At 43.8% G+C, this 26,615-nt stretch overlaps 1 protein-coding gene across 1 annotated transcript in view; it reads right to left on the reverse strand.

The window, feature by feature from the left end:
• The window catches only part of LOC131954617 (G-protein coupled receptor GRL101-like), a 164,737-nt gene that overhangs the window by 13,236 nt on the left and 124,886 nt on the right, over positions 1 to 26,615 (reverse strand). Inside the window, exons 5-16 of the mRNA XM_059318394.1 lie at positions 24,154 to 24,270; positions 23,011 to 23,133; positions 14,005 to 14,103; positions 13,286 to 13,396; positions 11,091 to 11,225; positions 10,554 to 10,676; positions 9,227 to 9,346; positions 8,530 to 8,646; positions 7,484 to 7,615; positions 6,216 to 6,335; positions 2,444 to 2,561; positions 1,220 to 1,327 (exon numbers count right to left, since the gene is read on the reverse strand). Coding sequence (XP_059174377.1) covers positions 1,220 to 1,327; positions 2,444 to 2,561; positions 6,216 to 6,335; positions 7,484 to 7,615; positions 8,530 to 8,646; positions 9,227 to 9,346; positions 10,554 to 10,676; positions 11,091 to 11,225; positions 13,286 to 13,396; positions 14,005 to 14,103; positions 23,011 to 23,133; positions 24,154 to 24,270 — 1,423 coding nt within the window. The remainder of the gene's footprint in view (positions 1 to 1,219; positions 1,328 to 2,443; positions 2,562 to 6,215; positions 6,336 to 7,483; positions 7,616 to 8,529; positions 8,647 to 9,226; positions 9,347 to 10,553; positions 10,677 to 11,090; positions 11,226 to 13,285; positions 13,397 to 14,004; positions 14,104 to 23,010; positions 23,134 to 24,153; positions 24,271 to 26,615) is intronic.

Below are 26,615 nucleotides of genomic sequence, written 5' to 3' on the forward strand. Positions count from 1 at the left end.
GAGCAGTAGAGAGCCGTAGAGAGAGATGTAGAGAGAGCAGTAGAGAGCCGTAGGGAGCCGTAGAGAGCTGATGAGAGCCATAGAGAGCCGTAGAGAGCCGTAGAGAGCACTAGAGAGAGATGTAGAGAGAGCTGTAGAGAGCAGTAGAGAGCCGTAGATAGCCGTAGAGAGAGATGTAGAGAGAGAGCTGTAGAGAGCCGTAGAGAACTGTAGAGAGCTATAGAGAGCCGTAGAGAACCGTAGAGAGCCGTAGAAAGAGATGTAGAGAGAGCAGTAGAGAGCCGTAGAGAGACGTAGAGAGCCGTAGAGAGCCGTAGAGATCTGTAGATAGCTGTAGAGAGCCGTAGAGAGCCGTAGAGAGCCGTAGAGAGAGATGTAGAGAGAGCTGTAGATAGCTGTAGAGAGCTGATGAGAGACGTAGATAGCCGTAGAGAGAGATGTAGAGAGAGCTGTTAATAGCTGTAGAGAGCCGTAGAGAGCCGTAGAGAGCCGTAGAGAGAGATGTAGAGAGAGCAGTAGAGAGCCGTAGAGAGCCGTAGAGAGCTGTAGAGAGCTGTAGAGAGCCGTAGAGAGCCGTAGTGAGCCGTAGAGAGATGTAGAGAGAGCAGTAGAGAGCCGTAGAGAGCCGTAGAGAGCCGTAGAGAGCCGTAGAGAGATGTAGAGAGAGCAGTAGAGAGCCTTAGAGAGCCTTAGAGAGCCGTAGAGAGATGTAGAGAGCCGTAGAGAGCCGTAGAGAGCTGTAGAGAGCCATAGAGAGCCGTAGAGAGCTGTAGAGAGATGTAGAGAGCCGTAGAGAGCTGTAGAAAGAGCCGTAGAGAGCTGTAGAGAGCCGTAGAGAGCTGTAGAGAGCCGTAGAGAGCCGTAGTGAGCCGTAGAGAGAGATGTAGAGAGAGCAGTAGAGAGCCGTAGAGAGCCGTAGAGAGCCGTAGAGAGAGATGTAGAGAGAGCAGTAGAGAGCCGTAGAGAGCCGTAGAGAGCTGTAGAGAGCTGTAGAGAGCCGTAGAGAGCCGTAGTGAGCCGTAGAGAGATGTAGAGAGAGCAGTAGAGAGCCGTAGAGAGCCGTAGAGAGCCGTAGAGAGATGTAGAGAGAGCAGTAGAGAGCCTTAGAGAGCCGTAGAGAGCCGTAGAGAGCCGTGTAGAGAGCCGTAGAGAGCCGTAGAGAGAGATGCAGAGAGAGCCGTAGAGAGCCGTAGAGAGCCGTAGAGAGCCGTATACTAACAGAGACAAGATCTGGCCCGCCATGGACAGGTAGTCGGCCAGGTTTTTAAACGGCTGCCGGAAGCTTGACTCGTTGAACGACCGTCCGATGACGTTGTTCTGGTAGAACCTGAGGAGACACGGGAGTCACGTGACACGGTCCTTGTACGCCATTGGTGGAAATTGTGTGCAGGCAAGGTGTGTGGTGTAGATGTAGTGGCACTAATGTAGGTAGTGGCACTAATGTAGGTAGTGTCACTAATGTAGGTAGTGGCACTAATCTAGGTAGTGGTACTAATCTAGGTAGTGGCACTAATGTAGGTAGTGGCACTAATCTAGATAGTGGCACTAATCTAGATAGTGGCACTAATCTAGGTCGTGGCACTAATCTAGGTAGTGGCACTATGGCACTAATCTAGTTAGTGGCACTAATCTAGGTAGTGGCACTATGGCACTAATCTAGGTAGTGGCACTAATCTAGGTAGTGGCTCTAATCTAGGTAGTGGCACTAATCTAGGTAGTGGCACTATGGCACTAATCTAGGTAGTGGCACTAATCTAGGTAGTGGCACTAATCTAGGTAGTGGCACTAATCTAGGTAGTGGCACTAATCTAGGTAGTGGCACAAATCTAGGTAGTGGCACTATATGATTATGTAACCAAAAACAAGAAATGCTCTTTATATATTACACGTTGTATAACATGCAATACACAGTAGGCTACACATCACAACTTACACACACACCGTCCTCTACACACTACACATCACAACTTACACACACACCGTCCTCTACACACTACACATCACAACTTACACACACACCGTCCTCTACACACTACACATCACAAGTTACACACACACCGTCCTCTACACACTACACATCACAACTTACACACACACCGTCCTCTACACACTACACATCACAAGTTACACACCTCCCTCTACACAACTCAATTCACGTTAGATTTCTTCCTAAAATAATCGATAAAGTGACTTGTAAGTCAAATGCAATCACCTCACACATCAAATGTCATATCAACCTCACACATCAAATGTCATATCAACCTCACACATCAAATGTCACATCCACCTCACACATCCACCTCACACATCAAATGTCACATCCACCTGACACATCAAATGTCACATCTACTCACTCATCAAACCCCCCCCGCCCCCACACACCACCCAACATTCGCAAATCTCTTGACCCATGCACGAGGAAGTGACGTCAAAATTTACCTACAACTTGTATAGACGCTCCTGGTTGCCAGGGACGACAAGTGCTGACAGCTGTCTGTCATTGCATGACATGTCGTGATGTTCACACGAACACTTCTCCTGCTGGTAGGGGCACTTGTATGCTGCAACACCAGACATCCATACTTACACGTATTTAACCTAATATACATACATCTTTAACCACTAAATCCCATATCACCGCTAACCTATTGTCTTTGTTTTAGCATTTATCCAGAGGCGTAGCGACCTTTCCCGGCGCCCGGAAACAAACTTTCGATTTGCAGCTCTCCCTCAAGATTTCGATTTGCACCCCCCCCCCCCCCTGGATTTCGATTTGCACCCCCCCCCTCAAACTTTCGATTTGCAGCTCCCCCTCAAACTTTCGATTTGCACCCCCCCCCCTCAGGATTTCGATTTGCACCCCCCTCATGATATTTATTTGCACCCCCCTCAAGCTTTCAATTTATTTTTCCAACCTATTTTGGCGCCCCCTAAAGTCTGCGCCCGGGAACATATGACCCCCCCCCCCCCCCGCCCCCCCCCCCTCGCTACGCCTCTGCATTTATCACAGGTAGCCTGATAGATCTATGCCTGTGGAGTTCAAGTTTAGAAGTGAGGAACTACAAAAGACCAAGTCTAGAAGTGAGGAACTACAAAAAACCAAGTCTAGGAGCGAGGAACTACAAAAGACCAAGTCTAGAAGTGAGGAACTACAAAAGACCAAGTCTAGAAGTGAGGAACTACAAAAGACCATGTCTAGAAGTGAGGAACTACAAAAGACCAAGTCTAGAAGTGAGGAACTACAGAAGACCAAGTCTAGGAGTGAGGAACTACAAAAAACCAAGTCTAGAAGTGAGGAACTACAAAAGACCAAGTCTAGAAGTGAGGAACTACAGAAGACCAAGTCTAGAAGTGAGGAACTACAGAAGACCAAGTCTAGAAGTGAGGAACTACAAAAGACCAAGTCTAGAAGTGAGGAACTACAAAAGACCAAGTCAAGTCTAGAAGTGAGGAACTACAAAAGACCAAGTCTAGAAGTGAGGAACTACAAAAGACCAAGTCTAGAAGTGAGGAACTACAAAAGACCATGTCTAGAAGTGAGGAACTACAAAAGACCAAGTCAAGTCTAGAAGTGAGGAACTACAAAAGACCAAGTCTAGAAGTGAGGAACTACAAAAGACCAAGTCTAGAAGTGAGGAACTACAGAAGACCAAGTCTAGGAGTGAGGAACTACAAAAAACCAAGTCTAGAAGTGAGGAACTACAAAAGACCAAGCCTAGAAGTGAGGAACTACAGAAGACCAAGTCTAGAAGTGAGGAACTACAGAAGACCAAGTCTAGAAGTGAGGAACTACAAAAGACCAAGTCTAGAAGTGAGGAACTACAAAAGACCAAGTCAAGTCTAGAAGTGAGGAACTACAAAAGACCAAGTCTAGAAGTGAGGAACTACAAAAGACCAAGTCTAGAAGTGAGGAACTACAAAAGACCATGTCTAGAAGTGAGGAACTACAAAAGACCAAGTCAAGTCTAGAAGTGAGGAACTACAAAAGACCAAGTCTAGAAGTGAGGAACTACAGAAGACCAAGTCTAGGAGTGAGGAACTACAAAAAACCAAGTCTAGAAGTGAGGAACTACAAAAGACCAAGTCTAGAAGTGAGGAACTACAAAAGACCAAGTCTAGAAGTGAGGAACTACAGAAGACCAAGTCTAGAAGTGAGGAACTACAGAAGACCAAGTCTAGAAGTGAGGAACTACAAAAGACCAAGTCTAGAAGTGAGGAACTACAAAAGACCAAGTCAAGTCTAGAAGTGAGGAACTACAAAAGACCAAGTCTAGAAGTGAGGAACTACAAAAGACCAAGTCTAGAAGTGAGGAACTACAAAAAACCAAGTCCTAAAGTGAGGAACTACAAAAGACCAAGTCTAGAAGTGAGGAACTACAAAAGACCAAGTATAAAAGTGAGGAACTACAAAAGACCAAGTCTTGAAGTGAGGAACTACAAAAAACCAAGTCTATGAGTGAGGAACTACAAAAGACCAAGTCTAGAAGTGAGGAACTACAAAAAACCAAGTCTAGGAGCGAGGAACTACAAAAGACCAAGTCTAGAAGTGAGGAACTACAAAAGACCAAGTCTAGAAGTGAGGAACTACAAAAGACCATGTCTAGAAGTGAGGAACTACAAAAGACCAAGTCTAGAAGTGAGGAACTACAGAAGACCAAGTCTAGGAGTGAGGAACTACAAAAAACCAAGTCTAGAAGTGAGGAACTACAAAAGACCAAGTCTAGAAGTGAGGAACTACAGAAGACCAAGTCTAGAAGTGAGGAACTACAGAAGACCAAGTCTAGAAGTGAGGAACTACAAAAGACCAAGTCTAGAAGTGAGGAACTACAAAAGACCAAGTCAAGTCTAGAAGTGAGGAACTACAAAAGACCAAGTCTAGAAGTGAGGAACTACAAAAGACCAAGTCTAGAAGTGAGGAACTACAAAAGACCATGTCTAGAAGTGAGGAACTACAAAAGACCAAGTCAAGTCTAGAAGTGAGGAACTACAAAAGACCAAGTCTAGAAGTGAGGAACTACAGAAGACCAAGTCTAGGAGTGAGGAACTACAAAAAACCAAGTCTAGAAGTGAGGAACTACAAAAGACCAAGCCTAGAAGTGAGGAACTACAGAAGACCAAGTCTAGAAGTGAGGAACTACAGAAGACCAAGTCTAGAAGTGAGGAACTACAAAAGACCAAGTCTAGAAGTGAGGAACTACAAAAGACCAAGTCAAGTCTAGAAGTGAGGAACTACAAAAGACCAAGTCTAGAAGTGAGGAACTACAAAAGACCAAGTCTAGAAGTGAGGAACTACAAAAGACCATGTCTAGAAGTGAGGAACTACAAAAGACCAAGTCAAGTCTAGAAGTGAGGAACTACAAAAGACCAAGTCTAGAAGTGAGGAACTACAGAAGACCAAGTCTAGGAGTGAGGAACTACAAAAAACCAAGTCTAGAAGTGAGGAACTACAAAAGACCAAGTCTAGAAGTGAGGAACTACAAAAGACCAAGTCTAGAAGTGAGGAACTACAGAAGACCAAGTCTAGAAGTGAGGAACTACAGAAGACCAAGTCTAGAAGTGAGGAACTACAAAAGACCAAGTCTAGAAGTGAGGAACTACAAAAGACCAAGTCAAGTCTAGAAGTGAGGAACTACAAAAGACCAAGTCTAGAAGTGAGGAACTACAAAAGACCAAGTCTAGAAGTGAGGAACTACAAAAAACCAAGTCCTAAAGTGAGGAACTACAAAAGACCAAGTCTAGAAGTGAGGAACTACAAAAGACCAAGTATAAAAGTGAGGAACTACAAAAGACCAAGTCTTGAAGTGAGGAACTACAAAAAACCAAGTCTATGAGTGAGGAACTACAAAAGACCAAGTCTAGAAGTGAGGAACTACAAAAAACCAAGTCTAGGAGCGAGGAACTACAAAAGACCAAGTCTTGAAGTGAGGAACTACAAAAAACCAAGTCTATGAGTGAGGAACTACAAAAGACCAAGTCTAGAAGTGAGGAACTACAAAAAAACCAAGTCTAGGAGCGAGGAACTACAAAAGACCAAGTCTAGAAGTGAGGAACTACAAAAGACCAAGTCTAGAAGTGAGGAACTACAAAAGACCAAGTCTAAAAGTGAGGAACTACAAAAGACCAAATCTAGAAGTGAGGAACTACAAAAGACCAAGTCTAAAAGTGAGGAACTACAAAAGACCAAGTCTAGAAGTGAGGAACTACAAAAGACTTACAGCACGAGTTCTCGTCATCAAAGCTGAGCAGACAGTCGTACTCTTCATTGCACAGGTCCTCTTGGTCGACGCAGACGCTGCGTGAACATTTGAACTGGCCGGGCTGGCAGGTGTGGTGAGCTGGGGAGTGGGCAGGTGACAGGTGGGGTGTAGGCTGGTGGCAGGTGGGGTGTGTGTGAGGTGACAGGTTGGGTATGAGTAGGTGGCAGGTGACAGGTGGGGTGTGTGAGGGTGACAGGTTGGGTATGAGTAGGTGGCAGGTGACAGGTGGGGTGTGTGAGGGTGACAGGTGGGGTGTGTGAGTGTGACAGGTGGGGTGTGTGAGGGTGACAGGTTGGGTATGAGTAGGTGGCAGGTGACAGGTGGGGTGTGTGAGGGTGACAGGTGGGGTGTGTGAGGGTGACAGGTTGGGTATGAGTAGGTGGCAGGTGACAGGTGGGGTGTGTGAGGGTGACAGGTGGGGTGTGTGAGGGTGACAGGTTGGGTATGAGTAGGTGGCAGGTGACAGGTGGGGTGTGTGAGTGTGACAGGTGGGGTATGAAAAGGTGACAGGTGGGGTGTGTGAGGGTGACAGGTTGGGTATGAGTAGGTGGCAGGTGACAGGTGGGGTGTGTGAGTGTGACAGGTGGGGTATGAAAAGGTGACAGGTGGGGTGTGTGAGGGTGACAGGTTGGGTATGAGCAGGTGGCAGGTGACAGGTGGGTGTGTGAGGGTGACAGGTGGGGTGTGTGAGTGTGACAGGTGGAGTATGAAAAGGTGACAGGTAAGGTATGGAAAGGTGACAGGTGGGGTGTGTGGGGGTGACAGGTGGGGTGTGTGAGGGTGACAGGTTGGGTATGAGCAGGTGAGGCGTGTGCTGGTGACAGGTGAGGTGTGTGTAGGTGGCAGGTGGGGTTTTTGCAGGTGACAGGTGGGGTTTTTGCAGGTGACAGGTGGGGTGTGTAAGGGTGACAGTTGGGGGTGTGTGAGGGTGACAGGTGAGGTATGTACAGGTAACAGGTGGGGTATGTGCAGGTGGGGTATGTGCAGGTGGCAGGTGACAGGTGGGTGTGTGTGAAGGTGACAGGTGAGGTATGTGCAGGTGGGGTATGTGCAGGTGGCAGGTGACAGGTGAGGTATGTGCAGGTGACAGGTGGGGTATGTGTTGGTGACAGGTGAGACGTGTGACAGTCAGGTAAAACGAAAAGACAGCCAAACTTTAAACCACTATCCTGTCCACAACCCATCTCTATAAACCACGTGACACCCGCCATCTTGCAGATACTCACTGCAGTTGATCAGGTGCGACTGGTCCTTGCAGCCTTGACCTTTGCCCCGACCCCCGTTGTAGCACTGCATCGCCAGGGGAACACACTCGCCGTTGGAGCAGGTGTACTCATCCTCTCGGCACTTCCGGTATACTGGGGGTCACCGGATGGTAAACGTTATCGCGGGTGAGTGGATAGGATTGTGTGTGATTGTGATTGTGTGAGATTGTGTATGACTGTGTGCCATCCATCCATCCATCAGTCCACTCACCCATCTACCCACTGATCCACCCACCTACCGATCCACCCATCCATCCTCCCTCCCACCCATCCATCCACCAACCATCCATCAACAAATCCAGACATCCACCCACCCATACACCCACCCATCCACCCACCCACCCATCTACCTATCCATCCATCCACCCATCCACCAACCCATCCATCCACTCACCCATCCATCCACCCATACATCCAGACATCCACCCATCCACCCACCCACTCACCAACCCACCCATCCATCCATTCATCAATCCAGACATCCACCCACCCACTCACCCACCCACCCATCCATCCAACCATCCAGACATCCAACCATCCACCCACCCACACATTCACCCACCAATTCACTCACCCACCCACCCATCCATCCAACCATCCAGACATCCACCCATCCACCCACCCACTCACCAACCCACCCATCCATCCATTCACCAATCCAGACATCCACCCGTCCACCCACCCACTCACCCACCCACCCACACATTCACCCACCAATTCACTCACCCACCTTCCACACATCCTCACCAGAGTTTCTTCCAGGCATCTCTTCGGGGAGGGGGGGCGAAATGAAATTTATATAATTTATATAGAAAATATATACTTTTAACAGTGTCCGCCCCCCCCCCCCCCGAAGAAAGTTTACCGCCCCCCCCCCCCCCCCCCCGAAGATTTCAAGTGCCCCCCCGGAGAAAAAAGTCTGGAAGAAACACTGATCCTCGCACCCACCCACCCACCCATTAAGCCACCCACCAACCCACCCACCCACCACCCACCCACCCACCTACCACAATTCTTCTCGTCCGAGCTGTCAGGACACTGGTACCAGTGGTCGCACCACTGACCCTCTGGAATACAGTGACCACTGGCACATTGGCGCTTCCCTGCAGGGCAGGTGTGGTTTTCTGCAACAGGTGAGATAACTTAAAAGACCTCTAATTACCTGGGTTGGGGGCTTGTGTTTAAACATAACCTTTTAAATGTAACATATATTGTTAACTTGGGAATGAAAAACACACTAAAACTTAACCTTAATGACAAACTAAACCTTAAGCTTAAGGGTAAACTAAACCTTAGCCTAAACGACAAACTATACCTTTTAACCTAAATCCCAAGCTAAACTTAAACCTAAACCCCAAACTAAACCTATACCTACACCCAAAACTAAACCTAAATCTACACCCCTAATTAAACCTTTACCTAAACGACAAACTAAAACAAATACCTAAACCCCAAACTAAATTTAACCTAAACCCCAAAATAAACGTAAACCTAAACCCCAAACTAAACCTAAACCCCAAACTAAACCTAAACCTAAACCCCAAACTAGACCTTAACCTAAACGAAAAACTAAACCTTAACCTCAACGAAAAAAAAAACTAAACCTAAAGGACAACCTAAACCTAAACCACAAACGAAACCTAAACCTACAACCCAAACTATACCTAAACCTAAACGACAACCTAAACCTAAACCTAAACTTACGACAATTTTTCTCATCCGACCAGTCGCTGCAGTCACTGACCGTGTCACACACCTGGCTCACGTGGACACACCCCCTGTGCTCACACTCAAACTCGTCTGCTCTGCATTGGGTCTTGTTGGCTGTGGGCAGAGGGGAGGGTTGGGGGGGGGTGGAGGGGGGTGGGGGAGTGCGACATAATGTAGTTGTGTAATAGTAAGCATTAAGTAAATCAGACCGCGTGGTAGAGAGCTGGACTGCTCACACGTAAGTCGAGTTCGAATCCGGGTCCACCTCAGTGGACCGACCCTGAGTCTACCCAGCTCTGATGGGTACCTAACTCACGCTAGGGACAGCAAAGGCGGCTGGGCATAGTGCTGACCACACCATTCTTTCATATGGTGAAGTCTCTGAATCAGATGAACTTCACTTCATCTGCCCCGTGTGTCTTGTCGGAAACGATCAAGCATTAATTGCCATACTTCATTATATAATCATTAAATGATGATGTCTCAACAATAAAATAAAAAGTGAACATAAAATATATGAGCGACGCTCTAGAAATCCAAATCTATTTGTTCAATCTTATAAAGATTAATATTTTGCATATAGTGAAAATAAAATCGTTCAATGAAATAAGGACAAATTGCATTCTTACAATCAAAAACGAAAATCCAATGTATGCCGGCAGAAAAAAAAAGTAATTTGATCGACAACCAGAAATTATGTTTAAAAATTGATAGTTCTCTTGCACTAGGCGCTAGATAGAACAAACTCAATTTAGACATTTAAAAAAAAATCCGGGGCGATAATCAGCGTTGCCTTTGTTCTGTTTATTTTATCTGTTATTTCCCCTGATAAAATGTTTTTGTTATTTTGCTGCGACCTGTATTAAATGTTTTGTAAAATGTTATTAACGTGGAAACACACAATTGTATTAACTGAATTGTGAAGATTGATTAAAACGGAATCTAATAAAATATAAAAAATAAAAATTATAATAATAAAAACTAGAAGAATAATAAATAATAATAATATAATTAAAAATAATAGATATAATAATAATAGATGTAATAATAATAGATGTAATAATAATAATAATAATAATAATAATAATAATAATAATAATAATAATAATAATAATAATAATAATAATAATAATAATAATAATAATAATAATAATAATAATAATAATAATAATAATAATAATAATAATAATAATAATAATAATATTTATAATAAAAAATCTCACTGACAGAAACTGACTCTTAAACTGATTTCCATAATACTAATCGCAATCATCTAATTACCGCAGACCACCATTAAAGACAACGAGAAGCGATCACTTACAGCAGTTAAGCTCGTCCTCCCCGTTCAGACAGTCCTGGAACTTGTCACACACGGTCTGTTTAGGCAGACACCTACCCTCGGGGCAGAAGAAGTTGCCCACCCCGCAGCTGGACTCTTGAACATCTGGAACATCTTGCATGGGTGAGTGGGTCTCGGTTAAGTAGAGATGGTGGTGGGTTGGATGGCGTGATCATACATTCATGATGGCGTGATGGCGTGGTCAAACATTCATGATGGCGTGGTCATACATTCATGATGGCGTGGTCATACATTCATGATTGCGTGATCATACATTCATTTCAGTCTCAACGTACTCCACCTTTCAACCACCTTCACGCCCCATCACCCTTATTCTCACCCCACCTCATACCCATCCCCTCCTCCGAACCCACCTCACGTCCACCCCCATATCTCCCCCACCTTACCCACCTCTCCCCTCATCATCCTCATCCCAACACCTCACCACTACCCACCCCTCTAACCACCCCACCCCACCCTACCACCCCATCCATGACGTCACTTCCTGCCGACACTCACCACAGAGCAGCTCATCCGTCCCGTTCTTGCCGTCCCGACAGTCGTTGACGCCATCACACACGTACTCACGCGCGATGCAGCGCTCATCCCTCCGGCACTTGTAGCTGCTGCTCAGGTCACAGGAGGCCGTGCTGGCTAATTAGACAACACATCTCATTAAAATCTTAATTTTAATTGCATTTTATGAAAAAGTAGAATTTTATTCGAATTGTTATGATCCAAGAGGTAACGAGATCTAAATTAAACATTGGACTGAAAATAAAGTTAAAATATTTTTTGAAAAAAAAAAACTTTTTTTTCACTGAATATTTCTGGCACCCGACGCCTTTAGACTAAAGAAGTGACGTTTTTATCGCCGCAAAACATCGTTTTAGTGGCCTAACAACGAGCAGTGTTTCTTTCAGACTTTTTTCTCCGGGGAAGAGGGGGGGGGGGGGCACTTATTATTTTATTTTTTTATTTTTTTGGGGGGGGGGGGGGGAGGCGGACAACATTTTCCGAAAGGGGGGGGGGGGCGGACACTGGTAAAAGTATATGTTTTCTATATAAATTCCATTTCTTTTCGGGGGGAGGGGTAGACTTTCTTCCAAAAGAGATGCCTGGAAGAAACTCTGATAACGAGGAAAAATCTTGCTTTTGCTAGATAACATTTCATACAATAAGATAACTCTTTCTATAATTAGATAACTCTTTCTATGATTAGATAACTCTTGCTACATTGAGATAACTCCTGCTATAATGAGGTGACTTCTGTCTGACGCTAATCTAAAAACATTACATCGTATAGATAGCAACATTGTAGAATGTGTGTGTGGGGGGGGGGGGGGGGTGGGCAATTAAAGAGGTGCTAACGGTAATTAGAAGCCCGTATACATCCAGGTGATGGCACGGACTTCAGGTCTCCTGTTGGATGACATTAAGGTCTAACAGGGTGCTCTGGTTGTCATGGCGACTGGGAAATGATCTCGAGGCGGGGTAAAGTGCGAAAAAAAAGTGCTAAACTATCGTTTGGAAAGAGCTTCATAAATAAACCGGGAGTGATCTCCCCTAAACTTTCTCGAATATTCTTATATAAAATAACAGGGGATGGGAACTCGGGCTATAGACATGATTTTTAATCCATTTTAAATACTTAAAGTTTTAAAAATAGAATAAAATCTCGTAGACAAATTAATTGCACACCAAGTGAACGCGAAATAAAAAAGCGCATAATAGTGCGCAATATTATTATTACTTTTAAAATTTACATTGGTTTTTTGAGAAATCGGAAGTAGCGTAAAGTACGACTTCCAGTCAACGGAAATGACTCAAAATTTAATCGAAGGTAGAGAATTAGATCTTTTACTTACGTATGAAATTTCATTTATCTATCTGAAATAGTACTCAAGTTATAGGCTTTTGAAAAATTCAAAGTAGGAAAAGTACCACTTCCGGTTATCGGAAATCGCTCAAAAGTTGATACGGATCTACGATTTTGATTAAATACTTATATATGAAATTTCATCAACCTAGCTGTAACGGTACTCAAGTTATCGTGTTTACACACGGACACACACACACACACACACACACAGACACACAGACATACGGACAAGATTGCAAAATTATGTTTTTCCGTATCAGTGAGATGCAAAACGTCGAGATTTGCAAAAATCTCGATTTTTTTTTTTTGCACGATTACAAGACTTTCTCTATACTTCGTATATACGAGAAAGTAAAAAGTGCATGGTGGTACAAGATTTTATTGCTACGTAATCTTTTTGGTTTATAATTTGGTTGATAGATAATTACGTTGGGACACGATTTAGTTGGTACATGATGCTGTTGGTACATACAATTTCAAAGCACATAATTGTGTCGATTCATAATTTATTAGGTACATAGTGTTGTTGGTACATTATTTTGTTTGTATATAATTTTATAGGTACAGATAATTTCAAAGCACATAACTGTGTGAGTGCATAAATTCATTGGTACACAATGTTCTTGGTACACAAATTTATTGGTCCACAATGTTGTTGGTCGACAATGTTGTTGGTACATGTTTTGTTGGTACAACATTTTGTTGGTATACTATTTTGTTGGTACAAAGATTCACTGGTTCATAATTTCATAGTTGGCGATGATTACGATATTATGTCATGCAATGGCCTAGGGATGTTGTAATATGTAATGGACCAGACATCGATACTTACAGCAGTTAGCCTCGTCCTCACATTGTACACAGTCGCACTTCCGGTCACAGACGTTACTTGCCCGGATGCACTGGCCGTTGGTGCACCGGAAGTTAGGGGCGACACACCCACCTGAAGGTTAAGGACGGGTTATTGATGGGTCAAGTATAAGAATTAGGGGTTGGAATTTATCATTTCAGCTTCAGCAGTAAAGCTAAGTTGTGATCAGTCTTAATGGAAAAAAATGTTTGTTTTTCTACTTTAGAGTGTGCTTGACTCGACTTGGACCTACTTGGGTCTGCTTGGATGTACTGTGTTATACTTGGGTCTGCTTGTATGTACTGTGTTATACTTGAATCTACTTGATTGTACTGTGTTATAATTGGATCTACCTGATTTTACTGTGTTATACTTGCATCTACTTATTGATTGTAGATGTGCTATACTTGGATCTACTTGATTGTACTGTGTTATACTTGGATCTACTTGGATGCACTATGTTATACTTGGATCTACTTGATTGTACTGAGTTATACTTGGATCTACTTGGATGTACTGTGTTATACTTGGGTCTACTTGCATGTACTGTGTTATACTTGAATCTACTTGATTCTACTGTGTTATACTTGGGTCTACTTTACTGTGTTATACTTGGATCTACTTGATTGTACTGTGTTATACTTGAATCTATTTGATTGTACTGTGTTATACTTGAATCTACTTGCTTGTACTATACTTACAGTTTGTTTCATCGTCGTGGGTCAGCAGACAGTCCACGTGACCGTCACAGACAGAACTGTTGGACACGTAGATCCCCGTCTGGCATTGGTGAGACAGTTCTGGTGGGCAAATAGGGCAAAATGGTGGGCAAATGGGGCAAAATGGTGGGCACATAGGGCAAAATGGTGGGCAAATAGGGCAAAATGGTGGGCAAATTGGGCAAAATGGTGGGTAAATAGGGCAAAATGGTGGGCAAATTGGGCAAAATGGTGGGGAAAATAGGGCAAAATGGTGGGAAAATAGGGCAAAATGGTGGGAAAATATGGCAAAATAGTGGGCAAATAGGGTAAAATGGTGGGCAAATAGGGCAAAATAGTGGGCAAATAGGGCAAAATGGTGGGAAAATAGGGCAAAATGGTGGGCAAATTGGGCAAAATGGTGGGAAAATAGGGAAAGATGGTGGGTAAATAGGGCAAAATGGTGGGTAAATTGGGCAAAATGGTGGGTAAATAGGGCAAAATGGTGGGCAAATAGGGCAAAAGGTGAGAAAATAGGGCAAAATGGTGGGCAAATAGGGCAAAATTTTGAGAAAATAGGGCAAAATGTTGGGTAAATAGGGCAAAATGGTGGGCAAATAGGGCAAAATGGTGAGAAAATAGGGCAAAATGGTGGGTAAATTGGGCAAAATGGTGGGTAAATTGGGCAAAATAGTGGGCAAATAGGGTAAAATGGTGGGCAAATAGGGCAAAATAGTGGGCAAATAGGGCAAAATGGTGGACAAATAGGGCAAAATGGTGGGAAAATAGGGCAAGATGGTGGGTAAATGGGGGCAAAATGGTGGGAAAATAGGGCTAAATGGTGGGTAAATAGGGCAAAATGGTAGGCAAATAGGGCAAAATGGTGAGAAAATAGGGCAAAATGGTGGGTAAATAGGGCAAAATGGTGGGTAAATTGGGCAAAATGGTGGGTAAATAGGGCAAAATGGTGGGTAAATTGGGCAAAATGGTGGGCTAATAGGGCAAATGGTGGGTAAATTGGACAAAATGGTGGGCTAATCGGGCAAATGGTGGGAAAATAGGGCAAAATGGTGAGAAAATAGGGCAAAATGGTGGGCTAATAGGGCAAAATGGTGGGCAAATAGGGCAAAATGGTGGGCAAATAGGGCAAAATAGTGGGTACATATGATTTATAGAGCGCAATGGTGGGTAATGTGGCTATTGTGAATTGTGTTGGGTAAAGCTAGCAATCGGCCTACAGAAAAAGTTTTGTTCTAACGTAGCTTGTACACACCGATATTTAAAGTACTTTTTAAAATCACAACTGGAAAATTTCGAATGTAAAAATCTCATGTGGAACCATAGAGATTGTAAAGTAATGTAAAAAAATAATAGAATTATATTTTAAAAGAGGCACCATTCTGTTTTTGTTTCTTTCCTTTGTCATATCGTTAACAAAATCAAGCGAAACGTAGACAAGGGGCACTAGGTTTAAAGGGACGCCACTCCGTTTAAAGTTAATTTATTTTTTCTGTCCCCAAGATGCACCTACCGGACCTGTCCATTTGAAATCTATGTGGCAGAAATGTGACAGGCTGCGAGATTACAGACAGCGCGAACTCGGGGGACGGGGAACGAATCCCGATCACACCAGGGCAATCAACTTCTCAACGGCAGGCGGGGAATTCTTCACTGTCGCGTACTGTGTCACATATTCGTTTCTAGATGGTACTAGTAATCGAATACCCAGTCTCAAACGGTTCTAATAGTCGAATACCCAGTCTCAAGCGGCTCTAGTAATCGAATACCCAGTCTCAAAAGGCTCTAATAATCGAATACCTAGTCTCAACTTGTTCAAGTAATCGAATACCCAGTCTTTAACGGCTCTAGGCAATCGAATACCTACTCTCAAATCGTTCTAGTAATCGAATACCCAGTCTCAAACTGTTCTAGCAATCGAATACCTAGTCTCAAACGGCTTTGGTAATCGAACGTGTCGTCCCTATCGGCCGAATAATTTGATAACTTCCCCTTTAGCTGTCTATAAGCTCAATACCTACACGGCCTAAAGCGGTTTCAGCGGTTCTAAATCTCAAATCACCGGACCCCATTAGTTAGCAATGCGTTCTGAGAGAATAGAAAATTTAAGCTCATTGGAATTAAGACGAGTCTAAATTAAGACACGCTTTGATTATCAGAATTAAGACTAGTCTAACTTAAGACACGCTTTGATTATCATAATTAAGACGAGTCTAACTTAAGACACGCTTTGATTATCATAATTAAGACAAGTCTAAATTAAGACACGCTTTGACTATAGGTAAGTCTTGAAGTTCCCATTTAGACCTAAAGATCTATCGGGTAGATAGGGTCTATATGTTTCTTGACCTCAGCATATGAAAGGATGCTATGTCCAGAGATATGCCCAGCCGCCTTTACGTCCCTAACGTGTCAGGTACCATCAGTCGGGTGGGCTCTGTGACTTCTCGAGACTTGAACGAGATCCGAACTCTAGACCTTCAGGCTAGCAGTAGAGCGCTCTACCACTACACCACATAGTACACTAAACGAATGAAAAACAAATACTGTTCAACGCACGTACAATTTGTAGGCTTGTTAAGTTGTTCAGATACAGTACAGCCAGTGGCGTAGCGAGGTCGGGTGTCACCCGGTGCGGCACTTAGTGGTGTCACCCCCCAGAGGCGTAGTGACCCGTGGACAAACGTTCAAATTTTCGATTTGCATTTGCATCACCCCCCTTAAGTTTTTCTCTATATATTTTGCTATTTTTTGCCTTGGTGTCACCCCCCCCCTCCTAAATGGTGTCACCCGGTGCGGTCCGCACCCCCCCCCCCCTCGCTACGCCTCTGAGTTCAGCTACATAAAATCTTCACTCGTTGAAAATAGTCAATCAATACAGATTTCTATGTTTGGTAAGTGAAGATTAAAAGTTAGAGCCTTTAATAAACTATGAAAAGGGGAGAGAGTGGTGGTAGGTTTCGCGTGGGTGGAGCAGTCTAAAATTCCGGACTAGCTTCAAATCCCGAAACAATTTAAGATCCACGAAACGCGTGCTTATATTGTCCAATTTTTTTTTATATTGACGCTGAATAAATAGGGGAGGGAACTTGTAATTTAAATAGAAGTCACGGCCTTTGAAAGTTTAGCTCCCTTGGTAATCCGCGGGTCTACTGTGGCTTGAGAAAATTGACACAAGATTCTCTAGCTCGCGCAGACAGTTTGCAGACAGGTGTAGACAGCTGTCTTATCTGGTAGGGAATTCCAGACTGGGGGGTGGGGGGGGGGGGGGGTTGTCGAGTAGAATTGTGTTAGTCTGGGTCGTGAGTGAGCATGGGGTTTGTTCGTTTAGCGAGGGGGTGGGGGTGGGGATGGTCAGTTGGTCAGAGATTTGGCTGCTGGTTAGGGATTAGCGGATGGGAAATGGTTTTCTGGAATGGAATAAGGATGGGGATTGGGAAATTGGAAGATTGGGGTGGAGGTTGGGGGTGGATACTGAAACTGGGAAATTGGTAGGTTGGATGGTGGGTTGGTGGGGTAGTAGGGTGGTAGGTTTTAGGGTGGTAGGTTTTAGTGTGGTAGGTTTTAGGGTAATAGGTTTTAGGGTGGTAGGTTTTAGGATGGTAGGTTTCAGGGTGGTAGGTTTTAGGGTGGTAAGTTTAAGGGTGGTAGGTTTTAGGGTGGTAGATTTAGGGTGGTAGGTTTTAGGGTGGTAAGGGGGTTGGGTTTGTCAAGAGAATAATCAACTTTAAGGTAGACACCAGTCCACAAAATCACCACAAATGTACACTAAACAACCGCAGTAAACTACTTATTTTTGCTCGGATACAAGCAAATACATCACCGGATACAAGACAATACATCACCTGATACAAGACAATACATCACCGGATACAAGACAATACATCACCGGATACAAGACAATACATCACCGGATACAAGACAATACATCACCGGATACAAGACAATACATCACCGGATACAAGACAATACATCACCGGATACAAGACAATACATCACCGGATACAAGACAATACATCACCGGATACAAGACAATACATCACCGGATACAAGACAATACATCACCGGATACAAGACAATACATCACCGGATACAAGACAATACATCACCGGATACAAGACAATACATCACCGGATACAAGACAATACATCACCGGATACAAGACAATACATCACCGGATACAAGACAATACATCACCGGATACAAGACAATACATCACCGGATACAAGACAATACATCACCCTGGCAAGATTTGAACTCATCACCAGAACGGTAGGCTGACGAGATATCAACTTTGCCACTTAAGGTGAGATGAAAACGGTGCAGATAGTTTACACCACAAAAAAACGTCTTTGTAACAATGCATGGTCGGCATGGTCGAGCCGGTAAAGCTCATGGTTGCTAAGCCTAAAAGTCACGAGTTCAAACCCTCGGGCAGATGAGGATCGTTAGCTGGGGACAACCACTTTTCAAAATCAAACAACTGCTGCCCTTTAGTTTGTTCTTAGTTGGACAAAGCAACCCCAAAAAGAAAAGCAGGCTGAAATCGAAGTCAATGGCCTCAATGGCGCATAATTGTGATGGAGGGGATCCCTTCCAACACTAAAATTAAGAATGAACAAGAAGAAGTAACACACTGAAACAAAATTCATTGCTGCGTCGTTGCAATTAAAAAAAAATTATCTTTGCAAAAAAAAAAAAAAAAAAATCTGTGTTAGCTAAAGGTTTGCTGATTTATTTTAGCTCTTTTTTGCTGTTATATTTTAGCTCTTTTAGTTTTGCTAATATATTTTAGCTGTTTGAGTTTTACTGACATATTTTAGCCTTTTGTGTCTTGTTGATATAATTTAGCTCTATTCATAAGCGCCGATCTGTAGTAGATTATCATGCTAGACTTTTATACACAGCAGGAGTCGATTGTTGGAGAGGGTATTTCAGTCCTGTGGAGTTGTGGTTCTTGGTGACTTAAGCATTGTGAATGGGTGGTTAATGGCAGTTAGTGATACTCTAGTGTTGGATCAAACGATTTGTGTTCAGGAATTGTGACTCGTGAGTTAGGGGCATCGTGAGGGGCGTGGCAGGGCATTGTGGTTAAAGTGTGAAAGGGTATAGTGGTTAAAGAGTAACGGGCGTTACATAATTCAATGAGAATAAAGTGAGGTGGGCCTTGTGGGAGATTTCAGACTCTACTGCCTCAGTGTTGAAGTAATATCAGATTCTACTACGTCAGTGTTGAAGTAACATCAGACTCTACTACGTCAGTGTTGAAGTAACATCAGACTCTACTACGTCAGTGTTGAAGTAACATCAGACTCTACTACGTCAGTGTTGAAGTAATATCAGATTCTACTACGTCAGTGTTGAAGTAACATCAGACTCTACTACGTCAGTGTTGAAGTAACATCAGACTCTACTACGTCAGTGTTGAAGTAACATCAGACTCTACTACGTCAGTGTTGAAGTAACATCAGACTCTACTACGTCAGTGTTGAAGTAACATCAGACTCTACTACGTCAGTGTTGAAGTAACATCAGACTCTACTACGTCAGTGTTGAAGTAACATCAGACTCTACTACGTCAGTGTTGAAGTAATATCAGACTCTACTACGTCAGTGTTGAAGTAACATCAGACTCTACTACGTCAGTGTTGAAGTAATATCAGACTCTACTACGTCAGTGTTGAAGTAATATCAGACTCTACTACGTCAGTGTTGAAGTAATATCAGACTCTACTACGTCAGTGTTGAAGTAATATCAGACTCTACTACGTCAGTGTTGAAGTAACATCAGACTCTACTACGTTAGTGTTGAAGTAACATCAGACTCTACTACGTTAGTGTTGAAGTAACAGAGTTGACCCCGAAAGTGAGAGGCCATCGGGGCATATCTGCCCAGATGGCAGATTCAATGCCTCCATTTGAACATTAAAGTTAAACATAAATGCTGATGGAATGTCGCCACATTTAGATAAATAAGAATGAGCTTGAAACTACATTTCTACAAACTCGAACTCATGTAGGAGGTTTGTGTTGAGAGAAACTACATTTCTACAAACTTCAAGTATACGATTTGTATTGAGAGATTAACTAATAAAAAATGTGGTTTTAACACTTAGTTTTCTACCTTGTAAAACGTTTTTTTACCGATTAAAAACGAGGATAATTTTAATCACTACGCGGACATTTTTCTTTAAACATGCGATCTTGGAAAAACTTTGCTAAAAAACCCGAGTTTGCGCATGCGTAATGTGATGTTTACCTGTCAGGTGTGAGAAAGTTTACCTGGGCTGGGGTAGATGATCCGGCAACAAACAACCAGACCGCCACGCTTCAGCTGCTACAGGCTACTGGAACCCGTGGTACACAAACAGGAAGTACGGAGATTTTGGCATACGGGTAGGGGGTGTGGTGGGGGAGGGGGATATAGGTGAGGGGGTATGGTGGGGGTGGTGGGGGATATAGGTAAGGGAGTGTGGTGGGGGTGGTGGGGGTATAGGTAAGGAAGTGTGGTGGGGGTGTGTGGGGAGTATAGGTAAGGGAGTGAGTTGGTTGTGTGGGGGGTATAGGTAAGGGAGTGAGTTGGTTGTGTGGGGGGTATAGGTAAGGGAGTGAGTTGGTTGTGTGGGGGGTATAGGTAAGGGAGTGAGTTGGTTGTGTGGGGGGTTTAGGTAAGGGAGTGAGTTGGTTGTGTGGGGGGTATAGGTAAGGGAGTGTGGTAGGAGTGAAGGTGAGGGAGTGAGGGTGGAGGGGTGAGAAGAGGTGTGTCTGTGGTGTAGGTGTGAGCTGGTGCAGTTAAGTGTGGTGTTGGTGTGTGCAGTGTCTCTGTGTGTGGTGTAGTTGTGTGTGTGTGTGTGGTTGTGTGTGATATGTGTGGTGTTGGTATGTACATATGGGTAGCTGTATTCGTTATGTATTGGGTTTTTAAAGATTTTATTTATTGACATTTTTTCGTAAAATCTAATTAGAAATAAATTAACACCCAATTTTTAATGTAAGATAATCCTCAGCTTCATCCCAAATTTCTCTGACGTTTTTCGCCCTCTTAATCCATAAATTTGTTTTTTGGACGGCCATCGGAATCGATTTCTGGACGGTCATCGGGAACGATTTCTGGACGGCCATTGGAATCGTGTACTGGTTGAAATTTTCCTCTAAAAATAACGTGTTGATTAGTGTAGCGCTAAGTAAATGGTGACACGATTTGTGTCTTGGTGAGTCGCCTGTTGGTCACTATCTAGAGACGTCTGCTGTGATCGCGTGAGTTCTCGTGTGTTTCAGTGTGGCCACGCGTGATCTCACATGATCTCGCATGATCTCGGATGTTCTCGGATGTTCTCGTGTGTTCTTATGTGACCTCCTAAGCAAGGCTAGCCCTGATCTTGTCGCTGGTACCAGAACTAATCAATTACTCCTGATATTGGTACCAACGGTTACCATCCTCCCTCACCCCTCCCCACACCTCCATCTACCTCCACCACCCCCTCTCCCCACCCCCACCTCCACCCCTACCACCACCTCCACCCCCGCCGCCTTACTTTGAACGATAATACATTTCCTTTCATCCAATAAAAACGTCACCCATCACACCGTGAGTACTTCTTGGTGTGTTTTTAACACCAGCATGTCACGCTCACAATAAAGTGGGTCGATATGGGTCAAGGAGATAACCCCGAACAGGGGTCATAGTGGACCCGGTTCACCGTCACCACAAGCACATTGACTTTTGTGTACTGGGGTGAGACTAGGGTCGCTCTCAGGGTATTTCAGCACATTAGGCCATCCCATAATTTCTGGTCTGTTTCATCCCAGCTGTTTCGGTTCACTGATTAACAACGTTAACTAACTGTATAACGACGTTAAGTACCCTCATAACGACGTTAAGTAATTTGATATTGACGTTAGCTAAATTTATAATGACTTTAACTAATTGTATACCGACGTGGAGTAACCTAATAGCGACGCAAATCAATTTGATAGCGACGCTAATTTACGATATAACGACCTTAACTAACTTATAACAACGGTAAGTACTCTTATAACGACGTTATCTAAGTGTATGGCATTAGTTAACTGTATAACGGCGTCAGCTAACTGTAAAACAACGATTCAACGACGTAAACTAAATTAATAGCAATGTTATACGACTTTCATAGCGACGTAAACTAACTCTATAATTACGTGGACTGGTATAATGAGTATCGCAAGAAATTTTATTTGAACTGATCATCGATCCCTTACTATCCATATTGGCATGCGAACCAATACAAGCGGCAGAATTTTTGTTAAAGATAGAATTGTGGGCCAGGATTTCAGTTCAATAAATGTCAAGATTTTGTATTAGAGTTTTTGGAAGTTAACGAAAAAAAAATCTACAAACTTTGTACTGGGGATGGGGGATGGGAAGGGGGATAAAACAAAATATTTCACATACCTACCACGTGACACCCGTCAAACGTGACACCCATTCATATGACACCCATACATATGACACCCCCTACATTTCTTCTTCTTCTCCATTCTTAATTTTTGAGTTGGAAGAGATCCCCTCCAACGCAATTAAGTTTACGTGTCAACTGGTTATGTTCCATTGAGGCCATTGACTCCGATTTCAGCCTGCTTTTCTTTTTGGATTTGCTTCCATAGTCTTTGTCCAACCAAGAACAAACTACAAGGCAGCAGTTGTTTGATTTTGGAGTTGTCTCTCCTAGAAGAGTGGCTGTCACCAGCAAACGAGCCTCAACTGCCCGAGGGCTCGAACTCGAGACTTTTGGGTTTAGCAACCATGAGCTTTACCAACTCGACCACGCCCCTTATCCCTATAATAGATTACCTGAAGTTGATATTTTAAAAGTGTATGGTGACCGGAAGGTCAGATTTAAAACGTATGTAGTGTATGAAACTGATATTCACCAAGCGTCAAGAAACCGGAAGTTAAATATGAAAACCGGAAGTTGAATCTGAAAACCGGAAGTCTAGAAAGAAATGACTCACTGCATGTCTCTGGCCTCTCGTCACTGCCGTCGGCGCAGTCCTTCCTGCCGTTACACAGGTCCACCTGCAGGACACACTCGCCGTTGTCGCACCGGAACTCGTTGTGGAAACAATCCCGGAACACTGTGGAGTAAACCAATGTGGGGGCCTTATAACGGAAATGATGACTGCTACATAGAAACAATCCCGGAACACTGTGGAGTAAACCAATGTGGGGGCCTTATAACGGAAATGATGACTGCTACATAGAAACAATCCCGGAACACTGTGGAGTAAACCAATGTGGGGGCCTTATAACGGAAATGATGACTGCTACATGGAAACAATCCCGGAACACTGTGGAGTAAACCAATGTGGGGGCCTTATAACGGAAATGATGACTGCTACATGGAAACAATCCCGGAACACTGTGGAGTAAAACCAATGTGGGGGCCTTATAACGGAAATGATGACTGCTACATGGAAACAATCCCGGAACACTGTGGAGAAAACCAATGTGGGGACCTTATAACGGAAATGATGCCTGCTACATAGGTCAGGTGTAGGCCTATACGTTTAGTTTAAATTATTCGATTGGGAAAAACGAAAATTACAATGCATACAATAGCTTATAAAGATAAGTTAAATATTATAAACATATATACAAATTTCAGACAAAGAAACCCCCCACCCCCACCTTTTCCCAGTAGGAAAGATCTGTTGTAAATTTGTGATAGGAAAAAACTTTGACTATATAAAAAAAATGATGAAATCTAGTGTGGTGTATTGTCACTTGGTGGTCACTTGTGACATTATAGTACCATCAGAGTGACATTACGACACGGTAGTGACAACTATGGACCCATCAGCATGACATGCGGAATGGATCAGAGTTAAAAATTAAATCAATACCTGTTACGGTGATTTCAATTTGAGACAGGGTTACATTTTGTGTGTGACGTCAACGTGACTAACCACAGTCCATTTCATCTGACCCGTCCTTACATTCGTCCTTGACCTACTCACCACAGTTGACCTCATCTGACCCGTCCTTGCATTCGTCCTTGACCTACTGATCTGACCCGTCCTTACATTCGTCCTTGACCTATTCACCACAGCTCACCTCATCTGACCCGTCCTTACATTCGTCCTTGACCTACTCACCACAGTTGACCTCATCTGACCCGTCCTTGCAGTCGTCCTTGAAGTCGCAGTGCTTGAAGTACGGGATGCAGCGGTGGTTGGCGCACTTGAAGTGGGTCAAAGGGCAGCTGAAGGTCTCTGAGGGTAAAGGTCAAGGCTGGGTCAAACATACATTTTAATGCCGATCATTTGAAATAACACCATAATTATTATTAATTACATGATTATTCACCATCGTTATCTTGTATCTAATTCAAAGAGTATCTTTTTCTATAGGGCTGGTAAGTAGGTCACCAACCAACTTACGGCTCAATAAAACCTGCATGAGCCATATAACTGGTTGGTGACCTACGTACCAGCCCTATTGTTGCAGTACATTTAAAATTCATTATTTAAGTGGCTTCGATTTATTTTTACTGTTTTATCAGCATCTTATCCAGAGGGACAACTGACAGACAGACAGGCAACTGACAGACAGACAGACACCTGACTGACAGTCAACTATCTGAATAGAGCCGCATCAAAGTGTATTCCGTAGCTAGAATATTAAAGAAGGGGCCACAACCAGGCACAGCAATTAGCGATACACGTCATTTTAAGGCGCTTTAGGTGTGACATACGTCATTGTGTTGTAAAAATTGAGCTTTATTTAGTTTAAAGAGGATTATAGAAATTAATTGATTTCGCGATAGTAAAACTATTTTAATGATTGTATATTTTAATTTTATTAATAAGACAGCATGTAGTATTCGGTACAGTGGTGTCTTCTTGTCATGTAATTGTAGTTGCGGTTCGTTTAGTTTAAAGAGATTTACCTCCCCTGAACCCACCTCCTCACACCTCACTTATCTCACCTCACCCTAATCTCCAGTTATCTCCCTTTACCTCACCGATATCTCATCATGTCAGAGAGGTTAATGCTGATGATCCTCCTCCCCCCCCCCCCACCTACCTGTTACAGGTAACCAAACTCATCCTTCACTGATTACCACGACCTCGACCTACGATGATCACCCCCCCCCCCCCCCCCCCCCCCCCTTGCAGAAAGATGATAAATGTCGCCGGCCCAGTTTGTTTACTTCTTGTCTGGTATTGTTTACCGTGGTCCTCCGTCTAGAGCCCATTGTTAACTTTTGTTGGCGCAACAACCCCGAGTTAACATGACGTCAAGTACATTGGATGTTTACACGAGTAGCTTGACGCGTTGAGTTTAGGATTACTCGCATAGTTAGGATTAGCTTTCTAAGCCGCTCCTGTTGTGTTATTTATGTAATTCATCATCTTTTCACGTTCATGCCCTAGTCACATGGGGTAGGTGAAGTAGAGTTCATCTGTTTCAGAGACCTCGACTGATGAAGGGAAAGTGTGGTCAGCACTATGATCAGCCGCATTTGTTTTCCCTTACGTGAGTTAGGTACCCTTTAGGGGATTTCTACTGACTAAAACCCGGGTTCAAACTCGAGACTATCAGGTTAGCAGTCTAGCGCTCTCTAGTTAGACCACGCCGGCCCATGGTTTATGTAATAAGAAATGATAAATTAAACAATGTCTGATTTCTGTAATTCTTGGCGGTTGCAGGATTTGTGAGCGACTGAATTAGTAATAGCAATGTAATGCGGGGTGGTGGACGGGGTGGTAGACGGGGTGGTGGAGGGGGTGGTAGACGGGGTGGTGGAGGGGGTGGTAGACGGGGTGGTGGACGGGGTGGTGGAGGGGGTGGTGGAGGGGGTGGTGGAGGGGGTGGTGGACGGGTTGTCTGTGTATGGGACAGGTTGATAGGGTTGGTTTAGTGCACGTGTTTGGGTTGTTCGCCCTGTTATGTTAGGGTTGGTGTAGTGGAGGCCCTACAAAGCAGGGTTGTTTGGTGTATAAAGTGGGGTTGGCTGGTGAGGTCAACAAGGTAAGGATGGTACGAAGGCAAGTTGGGTGTGTGTGTGGGGTGGGGAGTGGGAGGAACTGAACGGACGGCATATCACGCCTGCTCAAGTTCTACCATGACTGGGCACCAAAGAGCTCCACTAAAGCTCCGTCTTCTGTCTCATGCCGCAAATTCGTCGCTTAGTTAAATTGTATTAGATCTGTTGTAAGATTTCAGGGGAAGCGACACCGTTAAATCGCGTTACTTCTAACACTGATTGCTCTCTCCCCTGCGACCAACTGGCACACGTACAAGCGCTGATTGACGTGGCCAGGTACAAGTAATCTGCGCGCGGCACCATCAGCGGGTCATGCGCAGAACAAGTCAGTTGAAACACGGATGCCGATGTCAGGTAGATAATTAATTAACAACATAATTTATTACAAATGGAGAAGGAGCGATAATGATAATCATTTTTTGGCCGTATGAGAAGTTCACATTAGCATGTGACGTACGTTTGATCCGAACCTGATTTGAAAGGAACAATTTGTATTTGAGTTTCTTTCAGACATCTTTTCTTTTCAGGACCACTACCCTTAACTCCTCCCCTCCCCCACCCGATCAC

This window comes from Physella acuta, unplaced genomic scaffold (genome assembly GCF_028476545.2).
Source record: "Physella acuta isolate Inbredline_101_S28 unplaced genomic scaffold, ASM2847654v3 ptg001016l, whole genome shotgun sequence".
In the NCBI taxonomy this organism is placed as follows: Eukaryota; Metazoa; Mollusca; class Gastropoda; family Physidae; genus Physella; species Physella acuta.